The 25762-nt window shown below is 34.9% G+C and overlaps 1 protein-coding gene and 1 long non-coding RNA gene across 3 annotated transcripts in view; both read right to left on the bottom strand.

The window, feature by feature from the left end:
• Positions 1-2930: 2930 nt before the first annotated feature.
• LOC127842828 (uncharacterized) lies at positions 2931-8817 on the bottom strand. Its single transcript, XR_008031897.1, has 3 exons — positions 8660-8817; positions 8227-8527; positions 2931-7641 (listed from the first exon to the last, which is right to left on the bottom strand). It is a non-coding gene; the product is annotated as an uncharacterized LOC127842828 (long non-coding RNA).
• A 1042-nt stretch (positions 8818-9859) lies between these two features.
• Positions 9860-25762, bottom strand: part of LOC127842820 (protein SFI1 homolog) — a 42965-nt gene continuing 27062 nt past the window's right edge. For both annotated transcript variants that reach the window (XM_052372564.1, XM_052372565.1), the window contains exons 21-29: positions 23249-23409; positions 20941-21090; positions 20006-20182; positions 18988-19227; positions 17420-17493; positions 16498-16593; positions 13735-14583; positions 13457-13562; positions 9860-12499 (exon numbers count right to left, since the gene is read on the bottom strand). In XM_052372564.1, the coding sequence (XP_052228524.1) occupies positions 12389-12499; positions 13457-13562; positions 13735-14583; positions 16498-16593; positions 17420-17493; positions 18988-19227; positions 20006-20182; positions 20941-21090; positions 23249-23409 (1964 nt within the window). In that variant the 3' untranslated portion in view covers positions 9860-12388. The remainder of the gene's footprint in view (positions 12500-13456; positions 13563-13734; positions 14584-16497; positions 16594-17419; positions 17494-18987; positions 19228-20005; positions 20183-20940; positions 21091-23248; positions 23410-25762) is intronic.

Here is a 25762-nt window from a genome sequence, read left to right as displayed (position 1 = left end):
AATGTGCTTTGTGCATAGTTTTAATGATGTTCACGTGTTCAATGATGTAACATTACATATATACCTGGCTAAATTGATTATTAATGATTGCTATAAATGAACGTCAACTTTTTTCATTACCTAACAGCAAACGGAATGGTTAGTTTTCACATTAAATGCTTGACATTACCGACGTACTGTTATTGTACATGCCTATATAATCATATATTCGCAAATTTTGATTAAGGTAATAAAATACAATAAATCGCGTGTGTGCTTAAACTGAAAATATGAAAGTACAATTAATATTTCAAGAGAGAATAAAAATGGATATCAACAAACATGAAACACTGAGAATCAATTTTATAAAATATAAATAAAAAACGTTATATATGAACGTGTTAAAGGGGCCTTTTCACGTTTTGGTGAATTGACAAAATTTAAAAAAAAAATGTTTAAGATTGGCAAATTTTCTTGTAGTTATGATATTTGTGAGGAAACAGTTATACTGAATATTTACCATGCTCTAAAATACCCATTATATGCATCTTTTGACGATATAAACATTCGCTAACATTTAGCTTATAGTGCAAACAGGTTTGCGCAAAACGAAGCTTAAGTGGTATATCGAGAATATCAATTTATAGTTTTAATTCATACACATTTTAGATATCATTTTAGATCATAAATTATTGGTCAAATAATACGCATATGGTAATCATTAATCGTATATGGTAATCATTAATCGTATAGCTACTATGTTAATCGAGTACATGTTGCAATCGCAAAAAGCGGATTTGCAAATCAACAAAATTCTGCGTATTTCGCAGACACAAAATACTTATTCAATAGAACAGATGCAATTTAAACAAATACTATATTTATTTTCGGTACAAAAGTATTTCAAGAACCATCTTTAGAATCTAGAATCGAGCGCGGATTATTACATTTTAACTACAAAAATTCGTATTGTTAAATCTACACCACCATGAAAAGAAATATAGAAATTCGATCAATTGAAAAGGTCTAATTTTCAATCTTAGTGGCAGGAATATCGTGTTTACTCTCTATCCGTATATTTTAGAGTGATAGGGACGCGGGAATCACGTGGAATCTGCGGTGGATATTCTGTTTGTCTTTTATGGTTTCTTAAAGGCCTTAATGGATACATTAATAATTTAGCGCATACCAGCCAAAAGCCAGAACAATACGTGAAACTCTACGCAAAACATAGTATGTGTAAAAGATGGCGTCACTTAATGAAATATTTAAAGGGACCTTTTCACGTTTTGGTAAATTGACAAAATATAAAAAATGTTTTAGAATCACAAATTTTCGTAGTTGTTATGATACTTGTGATGAAACAGGAGAACACTAACCATGCTCTAAAAAATCCATTATATGCATCTTTTGACGATTTAAAAACCTGAAAATTATTTAGCGTTGCAATGCGAAACGATTGAATAATTTGGCGAGTTCTGTTGTTGTCGTTATATTTTGTGACACAACGAGGATTGCTTATATAAAGTATAAAATAAATCACTCATTGTACGAGCACGGATGGCCGAGTGGTCTAAGAGTCAGACTTTTACTCAAGGGGTCAGTGGTTCGAGCTTTCTTTCTTTCTTTACCTGCATTCTTGTTTTAACTAGAGCTTTTTAGATCAAATGTTTAAATTTATCAATATCAAGCATTTAATGACAAACTTAAATATCCGCCCAAATCCGTAAAAAGGTCCCTTTAAATAGACAATGTACACAAACTTCGACAAAAGCTATGGACATTATTTGAGAAATAACACATAGATTTATGATCAACAAGATTTCATATTTCTTAACGGAAATAAGAGAATTATGTTGCACCAACCATGGATGTATATCCTTTTTGTAATTTTGTTTTAAATGTCAGTAACAGGGTTGCCATGGCGTTGTCGATATTGTCCCCGCCTAGCGACCGGGAGGTCACGGGTTCGATTGCCTCTGTGGGAGCGTTCTTAAGATCCCCCATAGACACCAAGGTTTTGAGGCCCAGAAACGGACTCGAGAGCGTTTCGAATAAGCCTTAGCCTTTCTATGCAATCGAGCTTAAATAAATAGGTTTGAACCTTATGTCAGCTATCTTAATGAATAGCTTGTCTCACTTTAAAGCAGATTTTTATCTTTTCTTCAATTTAAATAGTGCGTTTTGACGTATTGGGAATACTTGTCATGAACATTATAATAAAGTCTAGAATGGCATTTTGTAATGCTATTGCATGCCAATATTTCGTGTTTCATAGAAACTCATAAGAGGACTTTGGACGGAAAAAATATTCATTGCAGGGTTTAGTTTAGGCACGAACCTTCATTTATGGAGATTGTGATAAAAAAGCAAACAAGGCTGACTATCAATTGTCTACATATACGAAATTGATTTGTTTCGCGTATACCGTAATTGTCTTCGGTATATTCAAACCATAGCTAAGATTATTTTATTGCCTAGTCAGTACCTTCATTTACCGAGTTCCTTTTTGGACACATTTTTCCGAATACTTTTACTAATAAATAGCATTAAAGTTCTTACAATATTGCTATGCTAAAACGAAATATTTATAAAATCATCAGACATGCAGTGTCGAAATAAACGCATATTAAGCTTTATTTCAACGTCATCGGAATACAAATGTAACGTGCATAACAATGACGCCATTTTGTTTATTTGTATGACGAAATTTGATGTTTTACGTTTTCTCCTGTGTACCCATTTGTTTAGCTTTTATTCGCAATAAGAACTTTCTGTGGGATAGACCAGTTGAATGTTATTGCTTACATTCGGGATTCTCTGCGCATGCGCACTCACTGGTTGGCAAAAACACTGGTTACAGTACCGTAAAACATGTATAAAGGGCTCTTGTTTAGTCAATAAATTGGTAATAAGACCGAAATTAACATTACAACTCTTAAAATATAGTGTAAATATATCATATTTAGTACCAAATAGATGTATATACACAAATCAAATTTCCTCGTCAAAAAAATACAAAGTAGTTACAAGCATAGAGTTAACGTGATCGGAAGACTAAATACTGACAATTCCACAAAACAAAACAATAAATTAGCCGTATTCTTTCTGAGAGTAAGAATTAAATAAATTGTAACACAACAATTAGATACACATCATTTAAACAAAAAGAAACACACAAACAACTGAAACCATCAAAACCATTGAAACACTTGAAAAACAATTGCATCAAACAAACACAAATGATACCACCGACATTGAAAATGAAATAACATTAAAAAAACAAATATTAGATGGAATCTATCATACACATCTCAATGGAATAATACTAAGAGCGCGTGCACAGCATGTTGAACACAATGAAAAAAAATACAAAATACTTTACAAACATTGAAAAACGTAGAAGTGAACAAAAAATTGTACACAAATTAGTAGTCAATGGCAAAGATATAACAAACAGAACTCAAATACTAGAATAACAACGTTTATTTTTTGAAACCCTCTATAAACGAAAAAATGTTGAAAATAACACCCTTTTTAAAAATACACATCACTCTTTAAATCAAGAAGAAAAAATATTGTGTGACGGATTACTAGATGAATCTGAATGTGGATTAGCACTAACAGAAATGCAAAATAACATAAGTCCAGGATCTGATGGCATCACCATTGAGTTTTATAAAATATTTTGGAATGATATCAAAACACATTTAATTAATTCACTAAACTATTCATATAATAATGAAAACCTTACTACGCTTCAAAAACAAGGAATAATATCACTCATTCCAAAACCTGGAAAAAACTTAGAATCCTTATCGAACTGGCGCCCAATTAGTTTACTAAACAATGATTATAAAATTGCAACTAAAAGTATAGCAAACAGAATAAAAAAATATTACCATCAATCATTTCAAAACCTCAATCTGGTTTCATAAAAGGACGTTACATTGGTGAAAACGTTCGTCTTATCCAAGAATGCATTCAACAATTCAAATAATCCTGGTCTAATATTCTTTGCAGACTTTGAAAAGGCATTCGATTTGCTTGATCATTCATTTATGTTCTCTTGCTTAGAAAATATGAACTTTGGTGAAAGTCTCATTCAATGGGTCAAACTATTCTATACCGGTATTAACAGTATAATCATTAACAATGGCTTCTTTTCAGTTTTAACATCGAACGAGGGGTTTGACAAGGATATCCACTCTCATCATCGCTATTTATTATTTGCATCGAGTATCTATCACATCACATCCAATCAAATAAACACATAAAAGGCATATCACTAGAACCTGACGAAGAAATCAAATAGTCCCTATTTGCTGACGATGCAACTTATTTTTTAAACGACAATTACGATTATTTCCATAACCTAATAGAGTCGCTAACCCATTACAGAATGACATCGGGTCTTAAACTAAACAAAGGTAAATGTACTGTGCTACGAGTAGGTAAATTAAAACAAAGTAATGTCCAATATAAAAAAGAAATGAAATTTAATTGGACATCCGATGAAGCCAAAACGTTAGGAATTACTTTCACAAATAATGAAAAGGATACAGTTCTTAAAAGCATACTACCTAAATTACAGAATTTTAAAAACTGCTTAAAATCATGGCATCACAGTAAACTTACACTAATCGGAAAAAACACAGTATTGAAAACGTTTGCACTTCCTAAATTAATTTATGTATTAACAGTTCTCCCAAATCCACCAAATGATGTTATTAACGATATAAAATCAGCTATATTTAACTTTATATGGGACGGTAAGCCTGGTAAAATAAAACGAACTCAGTTAATTCAATCTGTAGAAAATGGAGGTATCCAATTAACGAGCATTGTCTCATTCTTAAATGCAATCAATTGCAGCTGGGTTAAAAGATACCTAGATAATACCAATACGAGTAAATGGAAATTATTCTACCAGAAAATCCTAAAAAAATATGAAAATAAAATCCTTACTCTTTGAATGTAACATCAGCAATACTATCTTACATGAAATTGCAAACGAAAACATATTTCTGTCTGATGTTCTATCAGAATGGAGTGATGTCACTCATAACCTAGAAACCCAAACCAGCAGTAAAACTATTTTATGGAACAATAAAGACATAACTTCAAACAATAAGACGTTTTTCTATAAAGATTGGTTTGAACGGAGCATTAAATATGTCGACCAATTATATGACTACAGAATTAAGGAGTTCTACTCTTTTGATGATATATGCCACATATACGGAATACCTTCAAATAATTTTCTGAAGTACTACACACTAATCAAAAGCATACCCATACATATTAAATCTGAAATCAATACAAATAATACATCATGTACTCAAACAACATTCGTAGAAAACATACTTGGAAGAAAAAACAAAACGAATAAAATATTTTACACACTACAAATTAAAAACCCTACAGAAAACTCCAAAACCCAAAATAAATGGCAAGTCCTTTTCGGAGAACATGAACTTAATTGGAAACATATATTTACCATGCCATATAAAGCAACTATTGAAAGCACACTGAGAAATTTTCAATATAAATACATCCATAGAGTTATAGCTACAAATAAATTTCTCTTTAAATGCAAAAATGCACTTTTTGGGAGTGCAAACACATCCAGCCTATTTGGAATCAATTAGTATCTTTTCTTGAACAACAGCAACTAAACGTTAAACTATCTTTCTTAAATGTCAGTTTCGGAATTTACTCATTGAAATTAAAAGACTGTAATAATATTGTGAATTTTATTCTTATATTGATGAAATATTTTATCTTTAACATGAAGTACAAAAAACAAGTACCAAATTTTAATTGTTTTGTCCATAGTCTTAAACTAAAAATCCAGATTGAGAAAGAAATAGCCCTCAGTAATGACACATTACAAATCTTCGAACAAAAATGGAATCGGATTAAATTCTCATAATGTTTGTCCACTTATATACATTTCACTCTAATGTTAGTTTATCTTTCTAAAATATTTTTGTATGTTTTTTTTCAATCTTATAAGATCATTGTGAATATACAACAAAACACACAAAACAAGTCCAATATGTTTTCTTCCCACTTTATACAACTCATCATTTTTCATAACTATTCTTTTGTTGTTCTTTTCTTTACTCTTTAAAAAAAAAACACCTATCACAAACAACCAAAGAAAAAAACATATTAACCCAGTTTTTTGGGGTTTTTTTAATCTTAAGTAAACCAAAAAAGTATATATATTAGCATATCTTGTATAACATGTCTGAACTTTATTGCTTTGTACAATCACTTTGTTGTATGATCATATACATGTATTCATTATAATTGTAAGTGGTGTGGATAGTGTTATTTTTCATCAGCGATCGATAGTGTCAGAGGTGCATTTAATATAAAACAAAGCCCTAAAAAGCGTCATACATTACAATTTTAAGGTGATTTTCTTTTACATTGAATGACAACATTAATACAATTTAGCATACAAACGGAAAAACCCTGCATACTAGAATTATGCAAATTGAACTGTCTTTGCATGTATATTGAAATCTCTTTACTAGTAATAGTAATAGATATGATAAGTTCACCGAGTGAACAAACATAAGAGCCGTGCTTTGGCAAAACCCCTGCTTAATGTGTCGTCTCAGATTAGCCTTTGTAGTCCGAACATGCTCATCAGGGACGCCACTTTCCGCGTATATGGTATTTCTCGTTTAAAGGAAATCACTTATTAATGAAAACCATGTAAGGCGGTAGGGTCATCCAAGATTAGCCTGTGCGGATTGCACAAGCTAATCTGGTATGACACTTTACGCACAAGCATAAGCCCCGTTATACTATAATCCGGCTCTTTTGTTTCAGTTCTTACCATTTTCTATAGCCTGATACCCGTTTCTCATAGCATGTGTGCATTATCTGAATATTTTCTACATGAAACATTTGGGTATACCCCCATCGCATTCACGGATTTAACACTAGTGTAGGTCTAACAATAACGGAACGCCATTGATGTTTAATAAAAAATAATTATTTTGTTACTTCATGCATTCCTTAAACTTTCAATTTCAACAACATTAATAAATAAACAAAACAATATTGCAAAAACATAATAACAATTACACAATAATAAACATAATATACATTAAAACAACGACAATTTTATTTACAAAATATTGTAGATTATTAAGGCTTCAACAGATTTTATGCGACCAAACGTATTTAATGATTTGCTAATAAATCAGCAGATAAAAGATATAAAATGTAATACATATTTTTTTTAAATACATAGGTCATATTTTGAAAACATTTTTAAATAGATGATTCAGAAAAAAAAACGTTTTATTTGACAAATACAATATTTAAAAAATTTTAAATCTAAATGAAAACAGTCAATAACATGGTCGCTAGCCTGGTATGATTGTATAAGAACTGGTAACAAGTAACTAAATTATCGGAGTTATATGTACAACTAACATGCCACCCTCAACCCAAGTGTTTGTTAGCCTATTCAGATCTTTAAGTCCACTACTTCAACTGCCTCTGGACCAGAAAGGTGTGCTCGACAACATGATAAAAATGGTCGTCCTCTGTAGGAAAGATCTCCTTTATTGTCAGTAAAACCAACTCTGTCCCACCATTGGCTGCAGAAGACTGGGTGGTACCGGTGTCACCCAACTAAAATAAGAATAATAGGTTCTGAGACGATTGACATTTTACACCATTAAGTTTATTAATCGGGTTAAGGCACTTTGGTTATGTTAGCAAACGATTGATTATTACCAACACGATTGACAAGTGTTATAAATAGTGTATGAGATGACTAGTGTTCGACATTTTAAGTAACTGGTTTCAAGTTTAAACAAAAAGTTGTATCTCAAGGAAAAACTGAAAATATGTGATACAAATAATAGTGTCTATTTTTACTGAACTAAGATGGACAAATGATAGTTTAACCAAGCATTAATATCAACGCATAACTCGTTTAACTAACAGGTCATGTAGAATTCTGATCATGTCCAAATAAAATCACAACATAAAAGAATTGATTTACTCGCTGCGAGTTGTGAATCAAGGATCGCATTCACCAAGTGTGTTTTTTATTTGAGCCGTCCAAGCATGCCTAAATCAAGATCCTTGAAGAATTTGGCAAACGACGTTGATCATACAAAGTATACACAAACTCGCGATCAAACAAAAGTAAATCTTTGGTAAACAATGCATTTTCTACGTACGAACACACATCATTGCTTTGCCTTTTACCCTTTTGCACGTCTGCTTGTGCGTCGGCCAGTCGCACGTTTGGCAGGACTTTGAGCAGTAGAACACTTTCATGCACCTTGCGCACGACTTTGTACATCCGGGCAAGTTGCACCGTTTGCAACTTTGCCCATGTGGTCGCCGTGGTATGGCTTCGGTGACCTCATGGTCGTCTGGTCTTGTAGGTCCAACCACGTCTAAAATGTTTGTTCGTTGTGGCATATGCATTCTATGTCGTTGTAAATCACGAAGCAGCGGTTTCCAGGCGTCCATTTGTTTTCCTTCCAAACGTGTGATTGTTATCCTGGTATTTTAAAATAAAACGCCTTGTAGACAATACATAAAACTAGGCCCGTAATAATATCATAATACAAAGTTTAAACTCCTCATAACTTTTAAGAAAATTATACATTTTTTATAATTACGACGAACTTACAATATGTTTGCAAAACACGTTCATCAGCAGCTGCTTACTGATCGATCTACTGTTTACTTACTACTTATACAAATACAATAATTTATTGAATGTATTTACGTATTTATTTAACGCGTTTATCTAGATAGGTGCTATCAATTTTCAGAAAATACAATACTGTCAAGTTTAAAAATCATTACGTGTTTTTTTTTAAACTGCTACTTTTTTATCATCGTTAGATTCCCCCCCCCCCCCCCCCCCCGAATAATTTAGGTTGTACTAAGATAACATAGATACGCGCGCTACGTGTCTGAATAATAAGAGGTAAATTTCTAGCGGCCTTCATTGTACGCTTTTTTCTACCCCAACCAAGTAGCCATGAATGGTGACAAGAGAATATGTGGAAAAGCAAACATATAGCACTAGAGAGCTCAGTCGTGTAGTAATATAGTGTCATCGTGGCAGATTTAGCGGCAAACAAGTTATGGTTTTCTGTTTAAATTTTAGGAAATGTTGGTAAAGCAAGTATGTTTATCTTTGGAAGTATCAACTGATATGAACGATTTTACGATTTTAAAGGTCCATGAACCCTTAAGTTCTCTTACTGTCCATTCTCAGCGTAAATAACAATGCAATAACATCTTGTTTTACCTGGTTTACCGGTTGAATATTAATACATGTGGCTGATAATGTAACAGATAATATGTAACGAAAAGACGTATAATCTAAAACAAGGCCTGTGATAAACTAATTTAGATCGCATGATAACCCAATTCGCAGGTTCAAAATCACATTTTGGGATTGTGAAAACTATTTTCTAAAAATGGAAAACTGAAACAATAATTTAAAGATTCTGAAAAATTGTTTTATGCACATTTATTTCAGTAAGACATAAGTATATATTTTTGTATTTAATGTGTCATTATGCATAAAAATACTCAACTGTGTCTTAAAGGTAGGAGTTTAGTTATCGAAGCAAAAACATACATGTATGTTAAACTCCGCCAAGAATAGTGGTTTCTAAATCATATAGTGTGTAAATGAACAAAAATAAATTTATAGTCCGTATAAACATTTTTAAAATGTATTTATCATAACCTTATACTGTAAATGCTCGTTTAAAGTACATACAGCAAACATTGGTTATGACCTATTTATCTATTAAACATTGTTATACTCAACATCGACCTATTTGGAACTTTAACTCGACAATAAATACAATTATGGTATGTATATTTTATATCATAGTAACTCTTAATCTATTATATAAAATAAGACTGCAACTATTACAACTTTTTATCATTTAAAAGGATAATTCAAATAACCGCATAAAAGCAAAACATAAATGTTTTTATTTTTTAAATAGGTAGTAATTACTTCTAAAAATATGAACATATGAAAATATATCCAATTGTTATGATTTAAACAAATAATTGAAAATATTCTCTTGTTTGGAGCAGTAATATTTCTTAAAGAATAAATTCCTCCGATATTTTTTTAATTCTATGTAAAGATGTTCACACACACGTTACACCAAATAACAAGTGGCAATGGCAGCTGAATGTGCTCACAGCGTTTTTGGCAAGGACGACGGTAGGGCTGTTGTATTTTTAAATAAAGACAGATAACCTGGAAAAACACATAAGCACGTAGCAGTGGATAAGATCGGCATGTTGTATCTATGCACTGTAAAGCAATAACGCTGCAAGCATCCAAAGGGCTATGTTAAAATGTGTTACTGCTTGAAAGCCAGTAAAATATCAATTGGTCCATTTGAGCTTTTCCAAGCTCAAAATAGGTTAAGATCAAGGTAAAATAAGGTTGAGTAATATTGAAACAATAATTTCAGTATTAATGGGGTAGAAATCATGGTTGGTGCTGGTGCTAAACAAATGGTAAAATCTATTTAAAAGGGAATGGATTAACGACTATTCCATCTTCGTTCTTAGGCATGTTAACAATTGTTTTCACTCTTGTTTTCCATTTTCCACTGGGCTTTTGCGTTTACTATAAGTCATTCCTGGGTAATGTAGAAATATGATTTTCTAATCAGCAACAAATTTGCTGTATGTTAGAATCTTAATGACAAATGAACTTATTTTATTTGTAATTATTTCTTTTTATTTATGCAAGAAACATATAATTTAAATATCATCAACAATCACAGTCAAAATAGATAAAATATAAATATGATCTGCAATGTACATTATGTTAAGGACTACATGCATAAATTGTAAACATGTACATGATATTTCATTAGACATGTATACGTATTCAACTATAAATATATTATATCTAGCTGTTCTATCAAAACTAATAATTTGTTTGCTGTAACAAGGATTCAGACAAGAAATCGTTCCTTACGAACACAATTACAACTATAAATGTGTCAAATACACTGGTGCCCAAGAAAAACTTGCATGGACACAGACAAATAATATATATATTCTACAGTGGTCAAATGACAAATGCCCATAATTCATGCAAAACTGTATTCAGTTATAGTTCCTTTCTTTATCTTCACATTGTGGTCATTCAACTATGAAAGTTTGAAGGCTTGACAAAACATGTGACCTCTAGAGTGTTCAAAAGCTTTTTGTTTAAGTTGACCTAGTGACCCAGTTTTTGATTCCACTTGACCCAGTTTCAAACTTATCTCTAATACTATTGAACAAATTTGGTCTGAACAAGTTTCATAAAGACTGGACAAATGTGGCCTCTAGAGAGTTCACAAGCTTTTTCTTTAACCTGATAAACCTAGTTTTTGACCCCACATGACCAGGTTTTGAATTGGTTCCAAATATTATTGGGACAAACGTTCTGACAAAGTTCCATGAAGATTGTGCAATACAGTTGGCATCATGAGAGTTCACAAACATGTTCTTTAATTTGACCTGGTAACCTAATTTTGACCACTAGTGACCCAGTTTTGAACTTGACCGAGATATCATTGGGACAAATGTCATTAATAAGTTTCATGAAGATCAAACCATAAAGGTGGCCTCTAAAGTGTCCACAAGCTTTATCTTTTATTTTACTTAGTGAATCAGTATTTGATCACTTGTTGGCCAGTTTTGAACTTGATCATGAAGGTATTAAATTTGCACGCTTATTTCTTTTATCTAGTGACTTTTGACCCAATACCACCCAGTTTCGAAATCTGTCAATATATAATCGGGACATATGTTCTGAGCAAGTTTCATAAAGATTGGGCAATAATTGGGACATCTAAAGTGTTCAAAGTTTTTACTTCAGCCATATTAGGAAAACTGTCACACACCCTGGTAGCAAACAGACTGGAACCATTTTCCAACTTGGTTGAGATATCATGATAAAAAATGGTCTGAGCAAGATTCATGATATTTGAGAAAAGAATGTGACCTCTGGAGTGCTAAAAAGGTTTCACTTTAACTTACAGGAAAAATGCCCCACCTCCCTGGCCATGTTTTCCAACGCACCAAAATCATTTTCCAACTCTGCTGGGATATCATTGGGAAAAATGTTCCGAGCAAGTTTCATTAAGATTGGGCAAAATATGTGACCTCTAAAGTGTTCCAAATGTTTTACTTCAGCCACATACGGACAACTGACCCCAAGTCCTGGCAGCGGTATTTTTCACCAGAACCATTTTGCAACTCTGAACCTCTAACATTGTATATGAAACAGATATCTTCCAAGTGAACTTGTTGTAGAAAGTCCAATATTGTCACAGACAATTATATCAACTGGTTGTAAAAAACTCAACATTGTCTATGAAACAGACAGCCGTGATGTCAATTGTTTCACTCTGTCAACAAGGGCTGCACAAGTTGTCTTCTCTTGCTCCACAGATTTCTTCAACACATCAATGTCAGCCGTCAGCTAAAATAGTAAAATACTTTTAAGATGTATACATTAATACCATTCAAAATCTTCTTCACAACAATGTAAATATTTGAGTTAGATACATGGAATTGGCATTTAAAATCAGGCAAGTCAACTAATCAATTGCTAATGACCACTTAGGCTTGTGGTTGTTTACAAGACTCTACATTAGTAAACAGCATGCTATTTCAAGTTCAACACTGTCAAAAGCACATAAAGGACTTACAAAACAATAATAGTTTTGAGAATTTTATGTTTCATAAAAGTCATACAATTAATTGCAAAAAACTTGTACAATTGTGTTTCCTTTAAAATATGTTCATTTTTAATCTAGGAAATCAAACATAAATATCTCAATAATTGGCCAGGAAATGTGTGAATGTTACACACTATTTAACAACAAGATATGTGTTTGTCAGAAACACTATGTCCCCTTCTGCGCCGCTTTGAAGCTATATATTTGACCTTTGACCTTGAAGGATGACCTTGACCTTTCACCACTCAAAATGTGCAGCTCTATGAGATACACATGCATGCCAAATATGAAGTTGCTATCTTTAATATTGCAAAAGTTATGGCAAAATGTTAAAGTTGTGGCAAGCAAACTAACAAACCAACCAACCAACAGACAGGGCAAAAACAATATGTCCCCCACTATAGTGGTGGGGGACATAAAAATGCAAACATGTAAACAGTTACTAAATATTACATTATGATTTGTTTATGAGATCAGATTATTTGAGATTTTAGCAATATCTTAAGACTTATTGTTTTTTTCATATAATTCGCTAATACCATCCTACAAATACTCAAAAATATTCTTCAATGGTTTTATTTCAGAGATAGATATAGATTTAAGATTTGTAATTGATTGATGTGTTTCAAATACATTACTACATGTAGTATTTTTATGTTTGCATTACACGTTCAAGCAATGGCTGCAATATAACATACTTCCTTAACTTCTTGTCTGGCACTGATGACATCATCATCATCTGACCCTTGACCTTCCATCTCTCTCAGCCAATCAGAAAGCTGCTTTAACTGCTTCTGCATGGTCCTACAAAAATAACCAAATTTAAGAGTTCAAGTCAAAGAAAAATATCTAAATTAGCAAAACATATTGTTAATGAAAGAAAATTCATGTAAAGCCCTGTCCACTAAGAATGTTTTGTTTAACATATTTTAATAATTAATATTTCAAAAAAGTTACAAACAGTTTTTAGATTTACCTTACTTTCTTCTTCTTCTGATCAAAAGCTTTGAGCTTGTTCCGAATTGTAACAATTTCCTTTTGAATGCTTTCAGTTGATAATTCACTTTGGGCTGATTTTCTACTTTGGGTAAACTGCTTACTTTGGGTGAAATGAGCATCAAATCCAAGGGAAGACACCTGTGCTCTAGGGGTGAAACCACTGGTACAAGAACGAGGAGTTACTTGCTCTTGGAAGTCACTTATCTGAAATGATTTTGTCTCTGAAAAAGGATGGCTATGTTGGGAGTTCTCACAAACGATTCTCGGAGTTGTAAGTGTGGATCCACATTCACTTTGAGCCGAGGAAAAGCCAGATACTACACTTCTTGGTGTCAGCACTTGACTCCTGTTTCCAGTCTCCAAAGACACTTGTGTTGTTGTCTTGGTAACAAAATCATTTGGAGTTAATAGAGCCACTTTATTGATTACTTTTGTTGGCACATTATATCCTGTGTTATTATTTACAAGCGGCACAGATTGTTTGTCTTTATCAGTGTTTAACTGTCTCATATGGATCAAACTGGAGCCTTTTTCCCTGACTGAAACTCTGTCCTGCAGAGAATACAGTACACCATCATTTTTATAGCTACTGAATGGTTCCTTGTTCAATTCACAATCTCCTGCCTTTGAAGTCAAAGCCCCGTGAGAGCTGGGCACCAGATGGGGGGTCACACTGCGGGCAGATTCACTCTCTGAACCCACAGATGTGAGCATGGTGAGGTTTAACTTCTCAATCTCAGATGAATCTATAATAGAAGCAGGTGGCTGGTGTTCTACTTTTGAAAGCGGAGATCCTGACACCTGGCTGCCGGGCTGGGCTTCAACGCTGAAATAAAAGCAAACTTACCCTTGTGACATGTGAATTAATTAAAAAATACTTTCACTCTATTTACTTATATATTTCATTTGTGACATGGGCATTGATTCAAAATAGTTTCAATATATTTTTTCATATAAAAGGTTCCTTGCGTGGTTTTGCATATATAAAAAAAAACAGTACTTTGTGTCTCTTTATAACTATTGGCAATAAACCATCTAATAAGTGTCCCCTTGGCAAATGCCATATTAAAGAATCCCAATGCACTTGGTGAAAATCTACTACACATGAGTACAATGATTAAAAAAAGAATGTATTCTTGGGCATCAAATAAAAACAGCAGTTTTGCATGTTTTCAACATATATTTGAGTTAACTAAGTGGGTACCAAATCCACTCAACCATTGTATCTTTAACTGATATAGCTTTATAACTCTTAAGCTATGTAGACAGGAAAAGCAATGATATTTATACTTACACATTACTTTTTATTAATCTATAATAATATTTACTTTTCAATAATTATAACACATTTCCACAATCACTAGACTGTCATTAATTTCTGCCTTATTAATGTTGTTGGGTTTTTTCCAGGCATTTTAATGTGAATAATCATACTTTTTATGTAGTCACTAATAATTTAAAAAGCACATATACCCGATGCAGCAAATTCTTTCAAGCAAAGTCTTAGTGGTGAGCTTATGACTTTCTATTAATAATACATACTTTTCTTAAATATAGCATTGATCTGTACAACAAAATGCACATTTTTAGTTTAGCTCTATAGCATTAAATGACTAAGGCTTAAAAACCCTCTTGAGACCATTTCATGGGTAGAACCAGTACTTGGCATCTTAAGAAAATACAAGACTATTGCCAAGCAATATATTTCCCCTACCTGCTCCACCATTGTCAGAAATTCCACCATTGTCAGAATTATTTTTTTATATTTGTTGCCATAGCAACCAGAATTTTTGACATAGGAACAAAATGAAATGACGTGCATAATGTCCATATTCCCATCTACATGTATCCATGTTTAAAGTTTCATGAAAAAATATGAAGAACTTTTAAAGTTATCGCAGGATCAAGAAAACAACCATTTTCAGCAGTACTTCTAGTCTATTTGTTGCCATAGCAACCAGAATTTTCGACGTAGGAACAAAATGAAATGACGTGCATAATGTCCATAATGCCATCTATCCATGTTTCAAGTTTCATGAAAAAATATTAAGAACTTATAAAGTTATCGGAGGATCCAGAAAAGTGTGACAGACAGACAGACAGACGCACACAGTAAAAACCATAAGTCCCCTCCGGTAAAACCTGTAGGAGACTAATAATAAGAATGCTCCGAAAAAGTGGGAATCGGACCTTGCAAGTCAAATTTCATTTGGTGGTCAATTTAACAAGTTCCTTTTACACCTTTAACCTGCAGGCAAATATCTCTTCACCATTTTTGTCCAAATATGAGTTGCAATTTCAAACTGTTAATAGTCACATTTTCACAGAAATACTCATGTCATGCCTATGCCAGATATCATTCAGTTGTAATAGACGTATTATCAATGTCTTTATTGTATGCCCTTGCGTTACATTGTTTGGAGTTAATGATAAAGAAAATATCATTAAGTTTTGTTCATATAATGTCAAAGAATCAACTATAAAAAATAACATGTTAATTGTGACAAGCAACACAACTTCAATGCATGATTTCAACATGAAACTTTATATATAGGTGCATACATTAGATATCAATGAGGAGAAGTGCACAAGAACCATAACCCTTAACTTTCTGAAAAAAGAGTTATAGCCCTTTTTCTTTGAGTTGTGAAACTAGTGAAAAACAAACTTTATTCAGTCGGGGATATCAATGCAACAAATTTGCTTATTAACATGTTTGAAAAAAAAACCTGTTTCTTACCCTGTTGTATCCCCCACTATCAGCCCTGCTCTCTTGAGGGAGGCGACCAGGAAGTCAGGCTGACGGGGTCGTGCTCTAGATAGGCCACGACCTTGACTGAAATAAACAGGTCCACTGTATTTCATAGCAATAAAAATGGTTCTATAGTGTAATGAAAAAAGGTTTTTATATATTGTTTATGAGTCAACTAGGTATCACGAGTTAAGTGTTCACCAAATAGAGCTTGTTACAGAAGCCACAATGTAGGACTGGTAGTATGAAGCTAGTTGTAACAATGAAACAAACTGGACCCTTCGGTGAGGTGTCCATGAAGATTGGACCATAAATGTGACTTTTAGAGTATTAACAAGGTTTACTACAGCCATAAAAGGAAAACTGCCCCGCCCCCTGGCAGCCATGTTTTTCAACAAACCAGAACTATTATCAAGGTCAGCTGAGGCATCATTAGGATATGACCAAGTATCATGAAGATTGGACAATAAATGTGACTTCTAGAGTGTTAACAAGCTTTTTCTTTAATTTAACCTAGTGACCTAGTTTTGTTTATCTCAAGTGACCCAGTTTCGAACTCAACAAAGATATCATTGGGACAAATCTTTGGACCACGTTTCATGATGATCAGACAAAAATTGTGGCCTTTAGGATTGTTAACAAAGCAAAATGTTGAAGACTGAAGGCGCACTACTCCTGACGGACAAAAGGTGATCCTGAAAGCTCATCATGAGCACATTGTGTCCAGGTGAGCTAATTTTAAATAAAACACACCTGAATACTCATTTTACCATAAATTATTGGAACACTAGAGAACATTGCTAGAATGCTAGTTCAAACTTTCCAATTTCGAACTTTTTAACAATCCACACAACTTCTAAATAGACCTTTATGGTTATATCTTGTACCTTAGATTATCCCTACTACTGACCTTGCAGGTCTAACAGGCGAGGCAGCCATCTTGACTGGGGCAGGTGGTTGTAGGTCAACACGGCACGGTGGTACCTAGACAAAGTAAGAGTGATGATGCATAGACAGGCGCAGACATTTCCAAAAATATCTCTCTACGATATATTGTCTTATTGAGTGTGTGTTTATTTCAGTATTTGCAATATGACCCTGGTTAAAAGTAATAGGGGTATTCCACTACAACCCGATTCCCCTTGATTTGTCCCGATTTCCAATATTTTGAGATCGGGGACATTCTTAGCTCAATCGGCGAAGGTTCTAACTCATTCGTAGCTAGTCGTGGGCCGGTCGTAATTGATTCCTGCAACTCGTGAGCTCCCGAAAAATCGTGGCCAGATTTTAAACGTGTTTAAAATTTGGCCAAGACCTCCAAGACTGAATTTAATCGCAGTTGACTCGTAACAGCGTCGTAGTGCATTCTTGGACGTCGTAATGGAATGGTAGGTAATTTGTGATTCAATCGGGAAATTGGTGATCACGTGATCTGTCTATGAATCAGCTACGACTTTGTCAAGACTCTCAAGAGTTTACCCCGAGTGAGTTGCGAGCCCGCTAAGATTCTCGCGATTTAGATCAATATCAATAGATATTGGCGCCTAATTCATGGGTGCGTTCGGTGAGGTCCTAACTTAGTCCTGACTGATCTGCACCGTTCGTAGTACAGTTGGAGGAGATTCTTACACATCATAGTGAAGTCACGACCCTATTCGCAAGACTTCAACCGAACCCCACAATTCGTCGTAACTCAATCGTACCAGTGTCGTAACTGAATCGTAAACTGTCACGAGTATCCTCGATTCAATAAATGTGATAAATCGTGGGCTTGTTTTCGTAGTGGAATAGGGCCATAAGTGAAGTGGGAAAGTACGATGAAGATTCAGTGAAAAGTAAATGAATTATGAGTGCCAAAACAGCAAATTTAGAATTTTGTATTATCAGAAGTCAATCACCCTAAAAAGCCTCATGGAAAATGGCTTGTTATCAATCTTGGCCGAGAACTTAAGAAACATTTCCAAAGAAATTGCTGAAGATTCAATAGAAATAATATTAGTTATAGAGCAGAAATAGACAATTTCACAGTTTTTTTATAAATAAAGAGCAATAACTCTTAAAGGCTTGGTGAGAGTGAGCTATTATTAAACTTGGCCTAAATTTTATCCATTGAACACTGTACGGCTAACACTTTGAGAGCAGAAACAATAAATGTGCCACAAGCATAACAGCCCAAGAAGTGTGTTTTCCATATGAAATCCCCTCAAAAGACATGCCTCTGAAAAATTGAATCAGCAAAAGATAGATCAATTAATTCTTCTTGGTTGTGTTATTGAATAAATGATCATCATTTATTATACTAGATAAGCTATTTATAGAAATTATTACTTAAATTTAATTTAAGTAACTTTCATTACAATTCTTGTTTTATACCATGTAAACACACGTTTATATTAAACCAATGTTTGTCTATTTTTGTTTGATTTGACATCAGTCTTTCATATGTATTATCTCAATAAGCACTAATTCTAGTCTTACCGAATTCGGTAACTCCCTTGGCGTATTAAACAAGGAAACTGGAAAACGAGGAGTAGTGTTGTTGGAAGCCACATCTTCAGAATTCTTTAATGATTTTTCTCCCTTGGTTATTGAAGCAGGAAGAGTGGTTTCCCTTTTTTGGACTGGTTTGTTTTTACTTCTTAACAGAGCTCTTCTGTGGGCCCATGATTTCCAATGCAGTCCACAACGCAAAGCAACCTGGTAGGTTTCATAGGCAGACTGCAATTATAGGAAAAATTATAATGTACAACAGAATCAATAAACAAAAACAAGCTATTTAGTACATTCTCGTATGTTTGGACAATTTTTATTCCCACTTTCAAAAATTAAGCCAAGATTTGCAGTAATCCCAATAAAATGATGATATCAGACAATCACTGTCTACATATATCTAGGATTTTAACACCGATTCTATGCACTTTACTATAATTGAAAACTCTTTAATTTACTTAAGAAATGGGGCCATCCAAAACTGTGAAAGTTCTGATGGTGTAGCATAAATTAGGATTGGTTTTGCTATCTGTATTCACATTTGGGCATTTCAACACAATCTAATGTTAATAATACAGAACTCTGATAGTATCCATTGGTATCTCTCATGATGCAGTACTTCTCCAAATTTACCACGATAAACCAAAATGTTCTATGATCAGATGAAAGTAAGATAATTTTTCGGGAATTGTTTAGAGAATTAAAACATGTCATTGGTAGCTTCCTTCTACTGAATATTTATTATTAACATTGAAAAAAGGTGCACACTGAGTGATATAAAGGTAAAAACAAAGCATTCAACAAAGATGGCTTTTGCTGTGATGTAAGAAAGGAGGCATATTTCTACACTCAAAATATAAGAATAATAAAAATATACAAAATTGTTTTATTTGTTGATTCTGATTTTGTTTCTGAAGTAAAATCTATTAAGTTTAAAGGTCAAAAGTAAAATCTATGAAGTTCAAAGGTCACAAGTAAGATCTATAAAGTTCAAAGGTCACAAGACCTTAGCCTGCTGCTGTACTGCGAAGGTTTTCCTCATGCATGTGAGGTCGTCTGCTACACGGAGCCACTTGATCAGCCCGTCCTTGATCAGTCGTGTCCTCCTTCTCTCCATGGCTGATTGGACTCGAGCCTTCTTCAGACGCCTCTCCAGCATGCATGTAAACCATCCCATGAGCACCTGCAGATATTTCAGACCGAGGTTTAACTGCATGTTACATACAGTGACTAGAGCTTTGACATGAATAACAGGCCTTTTCCAGGGGACTCTCAAGCATGTATGTGTACCATCCAATCAGAACCTGAAGATATTTCAGATTGAAATTTAAGTGCATGTTACATACACTTACTAGAGCTTTTTCACAAACTACTTATACCCTGAAAAACTGTGTCAGTTGTTCTTAAGGGGGCAATAACTCAGGAATGTGTGAGCCATGAAATAACCAGAGATATAAACCTTAATATGTACTTTATAGTATGTTTTTCACAGTAAAAAAACCCAATGTTTTCTGCTCGCTTAAAGATCAAATGGCATTTCAGAAATATTTACTTCATTAAAACATGTTTATGTAAAAGGACTTTAACACCAAAATCGCAGAAGACTTTACAATTTTCATTACTGTAATGAATTTCCTTAGATTTACAGCAAGAACTTTTAATCACACAGCTCTGTTTTTTGAGCCATGCTCTGTGAAAAGCAAGCATGTGTGTAAAGTGTCATCCAAGATTACCCTTTGCATTCCGCACCAGTTTAACATGGAACAACACTTAATCCACTAATGAACATCCACATAAGGATTTTCTCAAGTTCACACTCAGAAAAGAATCATGTATAGCAATCTAAGAATGTTTCAGACTGGAGTACAAACATTTCACACTCAATTTTCAAAAGATCTTCAAGCATACGACCTCTGAACTTGATCATCTCTGATGTCTCACCTTCCTCTGTAGTCCCAGGCTCCAATGCCATAATGCCAGACTGGTTCTCTCTTTTTCCAACATGGCCACTGTGTGGGCCTTTTTCCAGGCTACAAACGCACAACCAGTCACCCGCACATTGTGGAACCATGTGCACTGCTTTCTCAGCAACTACAACAACAACCGTATTTACTTGCTATGCAATATGCATATTAGGGAAGGTTTAAAACAAGAGCTGTGTTCGTGAAACACAATGCCCCCTACTGCGCCGCTTTGAAGCCATATATTTTACCTTTGACCTTGAAGGATGACCTTGACCTTTCCCTACTCAAATGTGCAGCTCCATGAGATACGCATGCATGCCAAATATGGAGTTGCTATCTTCAATATTGCAAAATTTGACCTTTGACCTTGAAGGATGACCTTGACCTTTCACCACTCAAAATGTGCAGTTCCATGAGATACACATGCATGCCAAATATCGAGTTGCTATCTTTAATATTGCAAAATTTGACCTTTGACCTTGACCTTGAAGGATGACACCACACGAAAAGTGCAGCTCCATGAGATACACATGCATGCCAAATATGGAGTTGCTTTCTTCAATATTGCAAAATTTGACCTTTGACCTTGAAGGATGACCTTGACCTTTCACCACTCAAAATGTGCAGCTCTATGTGATACGCATGCATGCCAAATATCAAGTTGATATCTTCAATATTGCAAAATTTGACCTTTGACCTTGAAGGATGACCTTGACCTTTTATCACTCAAAATGTGCAGCTCCATGAGATACGCATGCATGCAAAATATCGAGTTGCTATCTTCAATATTGCAAAATTTGACCTTTGACCTTGAAGGATGACCTTGACCTTTCACCACTCAAAATGTGCAGCTCCATGAGATATGCATGAATGCCAAATATTAAGTTGCTATCTTCAATATTGCAAAATTTGACCTTTGACCTTGAAGGATGACCTTGACCTTTCACCACTCAAAATGTGCAGCTCCATGAGATACACATGCATGCCAAATATTAAGTTACTATCTTCAATATTGCAAAATTTGACCTTTGACCTTGACCTTTCACCTTGAAGGATGACCTTGACCTTAACCTTTTACCACTCAAAATGTGCAGCTCCATGAGATACACATGCATGTCAAATATCAAGTTGCTATCTTCAATATAATTGCAAAAGTTATGGGCAATGTTAAAGTTTTCGGACGGGCAGACAGACGGACGGACGGACAAACGGATGGCCTGACTGACGAACAGACAGACGGACAGTTAACAAACTATATGCCACCCTTCAGGGGCATAAAAAAGTTATGGCGAAAGTTAAAGTTTTCGGATGGACGGACAGATGCCACATATTTGACCTTTGACCTTGAAGGATAACCTTGACCTTTCGACTTTCAAAATGTGCAGCTCCATTAGATAGACATGCATGCCAAATATCAAGTTGCTATCTTCAATATTGAAAAAGTGGTGGCCAATGATAAAGTTTTCGGACGGACGGACAGATGCCATATATTTGACATTTGACCTTGAAGGATGACATTGACCTTCACCTTTCACTACTCAAAATGTGCAGCTCTATGAGATACACATGCATGCAAAATATCACGTTGTTATCTTAAATATTTTAAAAGTTATGGCCAATGTTAAAGTTTTCAGACGGACGGACAGACGCCATATATTTGATATTTGACCTTGAAGGATGACCTTGACCTTCACCTTTCACCACTCAAAATGTTCAGCTCGATGAGATACACATGCATGCCAAATATAAAGTTGCTATCTTGAATATTGAAAAAGTTATGGCCAATGTTAAAGTTTTCAGACAGACGGACAGACGCCATATATTTGACATTGGACTTTGAAGGATGACCTTGACCTTTCACCACTCAAAATGTGCAGCTCCATGAGATGCACGTGTATGCCAAATATCAAGTTGCTATGTTCAATATTGAAAAAGTTATGGCCATTAAAGTTTTCGGACGGACAGACACACTGACAGACTGACTGACTGACTGACGGACAGTTCAACTGCTATATGCCACCCTACCGGGGGCATAAAAAAACAACAGTTAACCTATCATTGTAACCGATGTGTTAACTGAACAACCTAAACATGTGTAAGTAAACATGTACTTTGAAAATGTAATATTTCTCGGACATGTACTCTCTTTAAATGCATAAGTATTTTAAGATCTCCTTGCGTTGATAACAGAAGCGGCCGTATAAGTTTCTTGATAAAAATTAATTATCATATATAAATGTTGAAATAATTGCAAGAGAGCCTGGTATTAAATTATGGCAACTTACAGTTTTGCGTACAGCCTCTTTCGTGAAGAGTTTCCACTGAGTCATGACCTTTGCCTTGATCATGTTACCATGATGATCTACAGCCCTCTGTAGTTTTAGGCGTAAATCTACATGGCTGGCATGACGGGACCTCCAGGTGGAGAAGTATAGTCTCAACATTCCTAACAAACAGAAAGCATGCAACTTAATCTAGAAATGTGTCAATAGGATGATGCAGCTGCCCCCACACACACAAGCACGGCACTAAACAAAGCAACCAGTGTTGTGTGACATTCATTATAAGAATACCTCACAGAGCCTGTCACAACAAATACTATCAATAGTTGATATTCAAGTGTCCACAAAGTTTCCTTGACTTGTAAGCAAGTGATTTATTTTACGCATGCAAAAGGTCAACATAAACGGAGGATGAAAATAATGAGCCACTTTATTTTGAAATCCCATCACACCAACAAGCTACCTGGTGAACATAAAAAAACTTCTCACTTTTTCCATATAAAGAATACGCAAACACTTCTGTCACTTCAGAGTCGTTGCCTAGTTGCTGCCTTGTTCAATACTTGATGCTACCAGTAAATCTCACATCATGTTCTATGGACAATTCCAATTAAATCCCCTATTACAGTGTTTCATTTTGGAGCACATTCTTAGTCTTATACTCATTTAATTGTCTTAGGACTCATTGCAATTTTCAAATTTTTCATTTTCACACTTTAGGACTCATGATATATGAATGTTTGGGGATCAATGATCAAATGCTAGGCACATACAAACAAAACACTGCTATAAGACAAACCCTCTATGAAAAAGCCCCTCCCATTTCTACTTACTCTGGCCAAGCTGCTGCCCGGCTAATTCCACACAAGGTCAAACATCCCTTTAAACAAGCCCCGCCCATTTCTACTCAATCTGTACATGCCCCAACCATTTCTACTCACTCTGTACAAGTCCCAACCATTCTTACTCACTCTGTACAAGTCCCACCAATTTTTACTCACTCTGTACTAGTCCCATCCATTTCTACTCACTCTGTACAAGTCCCACCCATTTCAACTCACTCTGTACATGCCCCAACCCAGTTCTACTCACTCTGTACAAGTCCCACTCATTTCTACTCACTCTGTACAAGTCCCATTCATTTCTACTCACTCTGTACAAGTCCCACCCATTTCTACTCACTCTGTACATGCCCCAACCCAGTTCTACTCACACTGTACAAGTCCCACTCATTTCTACTCACTCTGTACATGCCCCAACCATTTCTACTCACTCTGTACAAGTCCCAACCATTCTTACTCACTCCGTTCAAGTCCCACCCATTTCTACTTACTCTGTACAAGTCCCATTCATTTCTACTTACTCTGTACAAGTCCCACCCATTTCTACTTACCCTGTACTACACCCATCAATTTCTATTTACTCTGTACTAGTCCCACCCAAATCTACTCACTCTGAACAAGTCCTGCCCATTTCTACTCACTCTGTACATGCCCCAGCCCAGTTCTACTCACTCTGTACAAGTCCCACTCATTTCTACTTACTTTGTACTAATCCCATCCATTTCTACTCACTCTGTACAAGTCCCTTCTTTTCTACTTACTTTGAACTAGTCCCATCCATTTCTACTCACTCTGTACAAGTCCCACTCATTTCTACTTACTCTGTACAAGACCCATCCATTTTTACTTACTCTGTACAAGTCCCACCCATTTCTACTTACTCTGTACAAGTCCCACCCATTTCTACTTACTCTGTACAATTCCCACCCATTTCTACTTACTCTGTACAAGTCCCACCCATTTCTACTTACTCTGTACAATTCCCACCCATTTCTACTTACTCTGTACAAGTCCCACCCATTTCTACTTACTCTGTACAAGTACCACCCATTTCACTTACTCTGTACTAGTCCCACCCATTTCTGCTTACTCTGTACTAGTCCCGCCCATTTCTTCTCACTCTGTACATGCCCCAACCATTTCTACTCACTCTGTACAAGTTCCACTCGTTTCAACGTACTTTGTACTAGTCCCACCCATTTCTACTCACTCTGTACAAGTCCCGCCCATTTCTACTCACTCTGTAAAGGCCCCAACCCAGTTCTACTAATCTGTACAAAGCCCACCCATTTCTACTTACTTTGCACTAGTCCCAACCATTTCTACTCACTCTGTACAAGTCCCACCCATTTCTACTCACTCTGTACAAGTCCCACCCATTTCTACTTACTCTGAACTAGTCCCAACCATTTCTGCTTACTCTGTACAAGTCCCAACCATTCTTACTCACTCTGTACAAGTCCCACTCATTTCTAATTACTCTGTACTAGTCCCATCCATTTCTACTCACTCTGTACAAGTCCCATTCACTTCTTCTTACTCTGTACTAGTCCCATCCATGTCTACTCACTCTGTACAAGTACCACCCATTTCTACTTACTCTGAACAAGTCCCACCCATTTCTACTCACTCTGTACAAGTCCCAACCATTGTTACTCACTCTGTGTAAGTCCCA

The sequence above is a fragment of the Dreissena polymorpha genome, chromosome 8 (assembly GCF_020536995.1).
Source record: "Dreissena polymorpha isolate Duluth1 chromosome 8, UMN_Dpol_1.0, whole genome shotgun sequence".
Taxonomy (NCBI): Eukaryota; Metazoa; Mollusca; class Bivalvia; order Myida; family Dreissenidae; genus Dreissena; species Dreissena polymorpha.
Note: the sequence above shows the minus strand (reverse complement) of the source record. Positions and strands in the feature narration are given on the sequence as shown.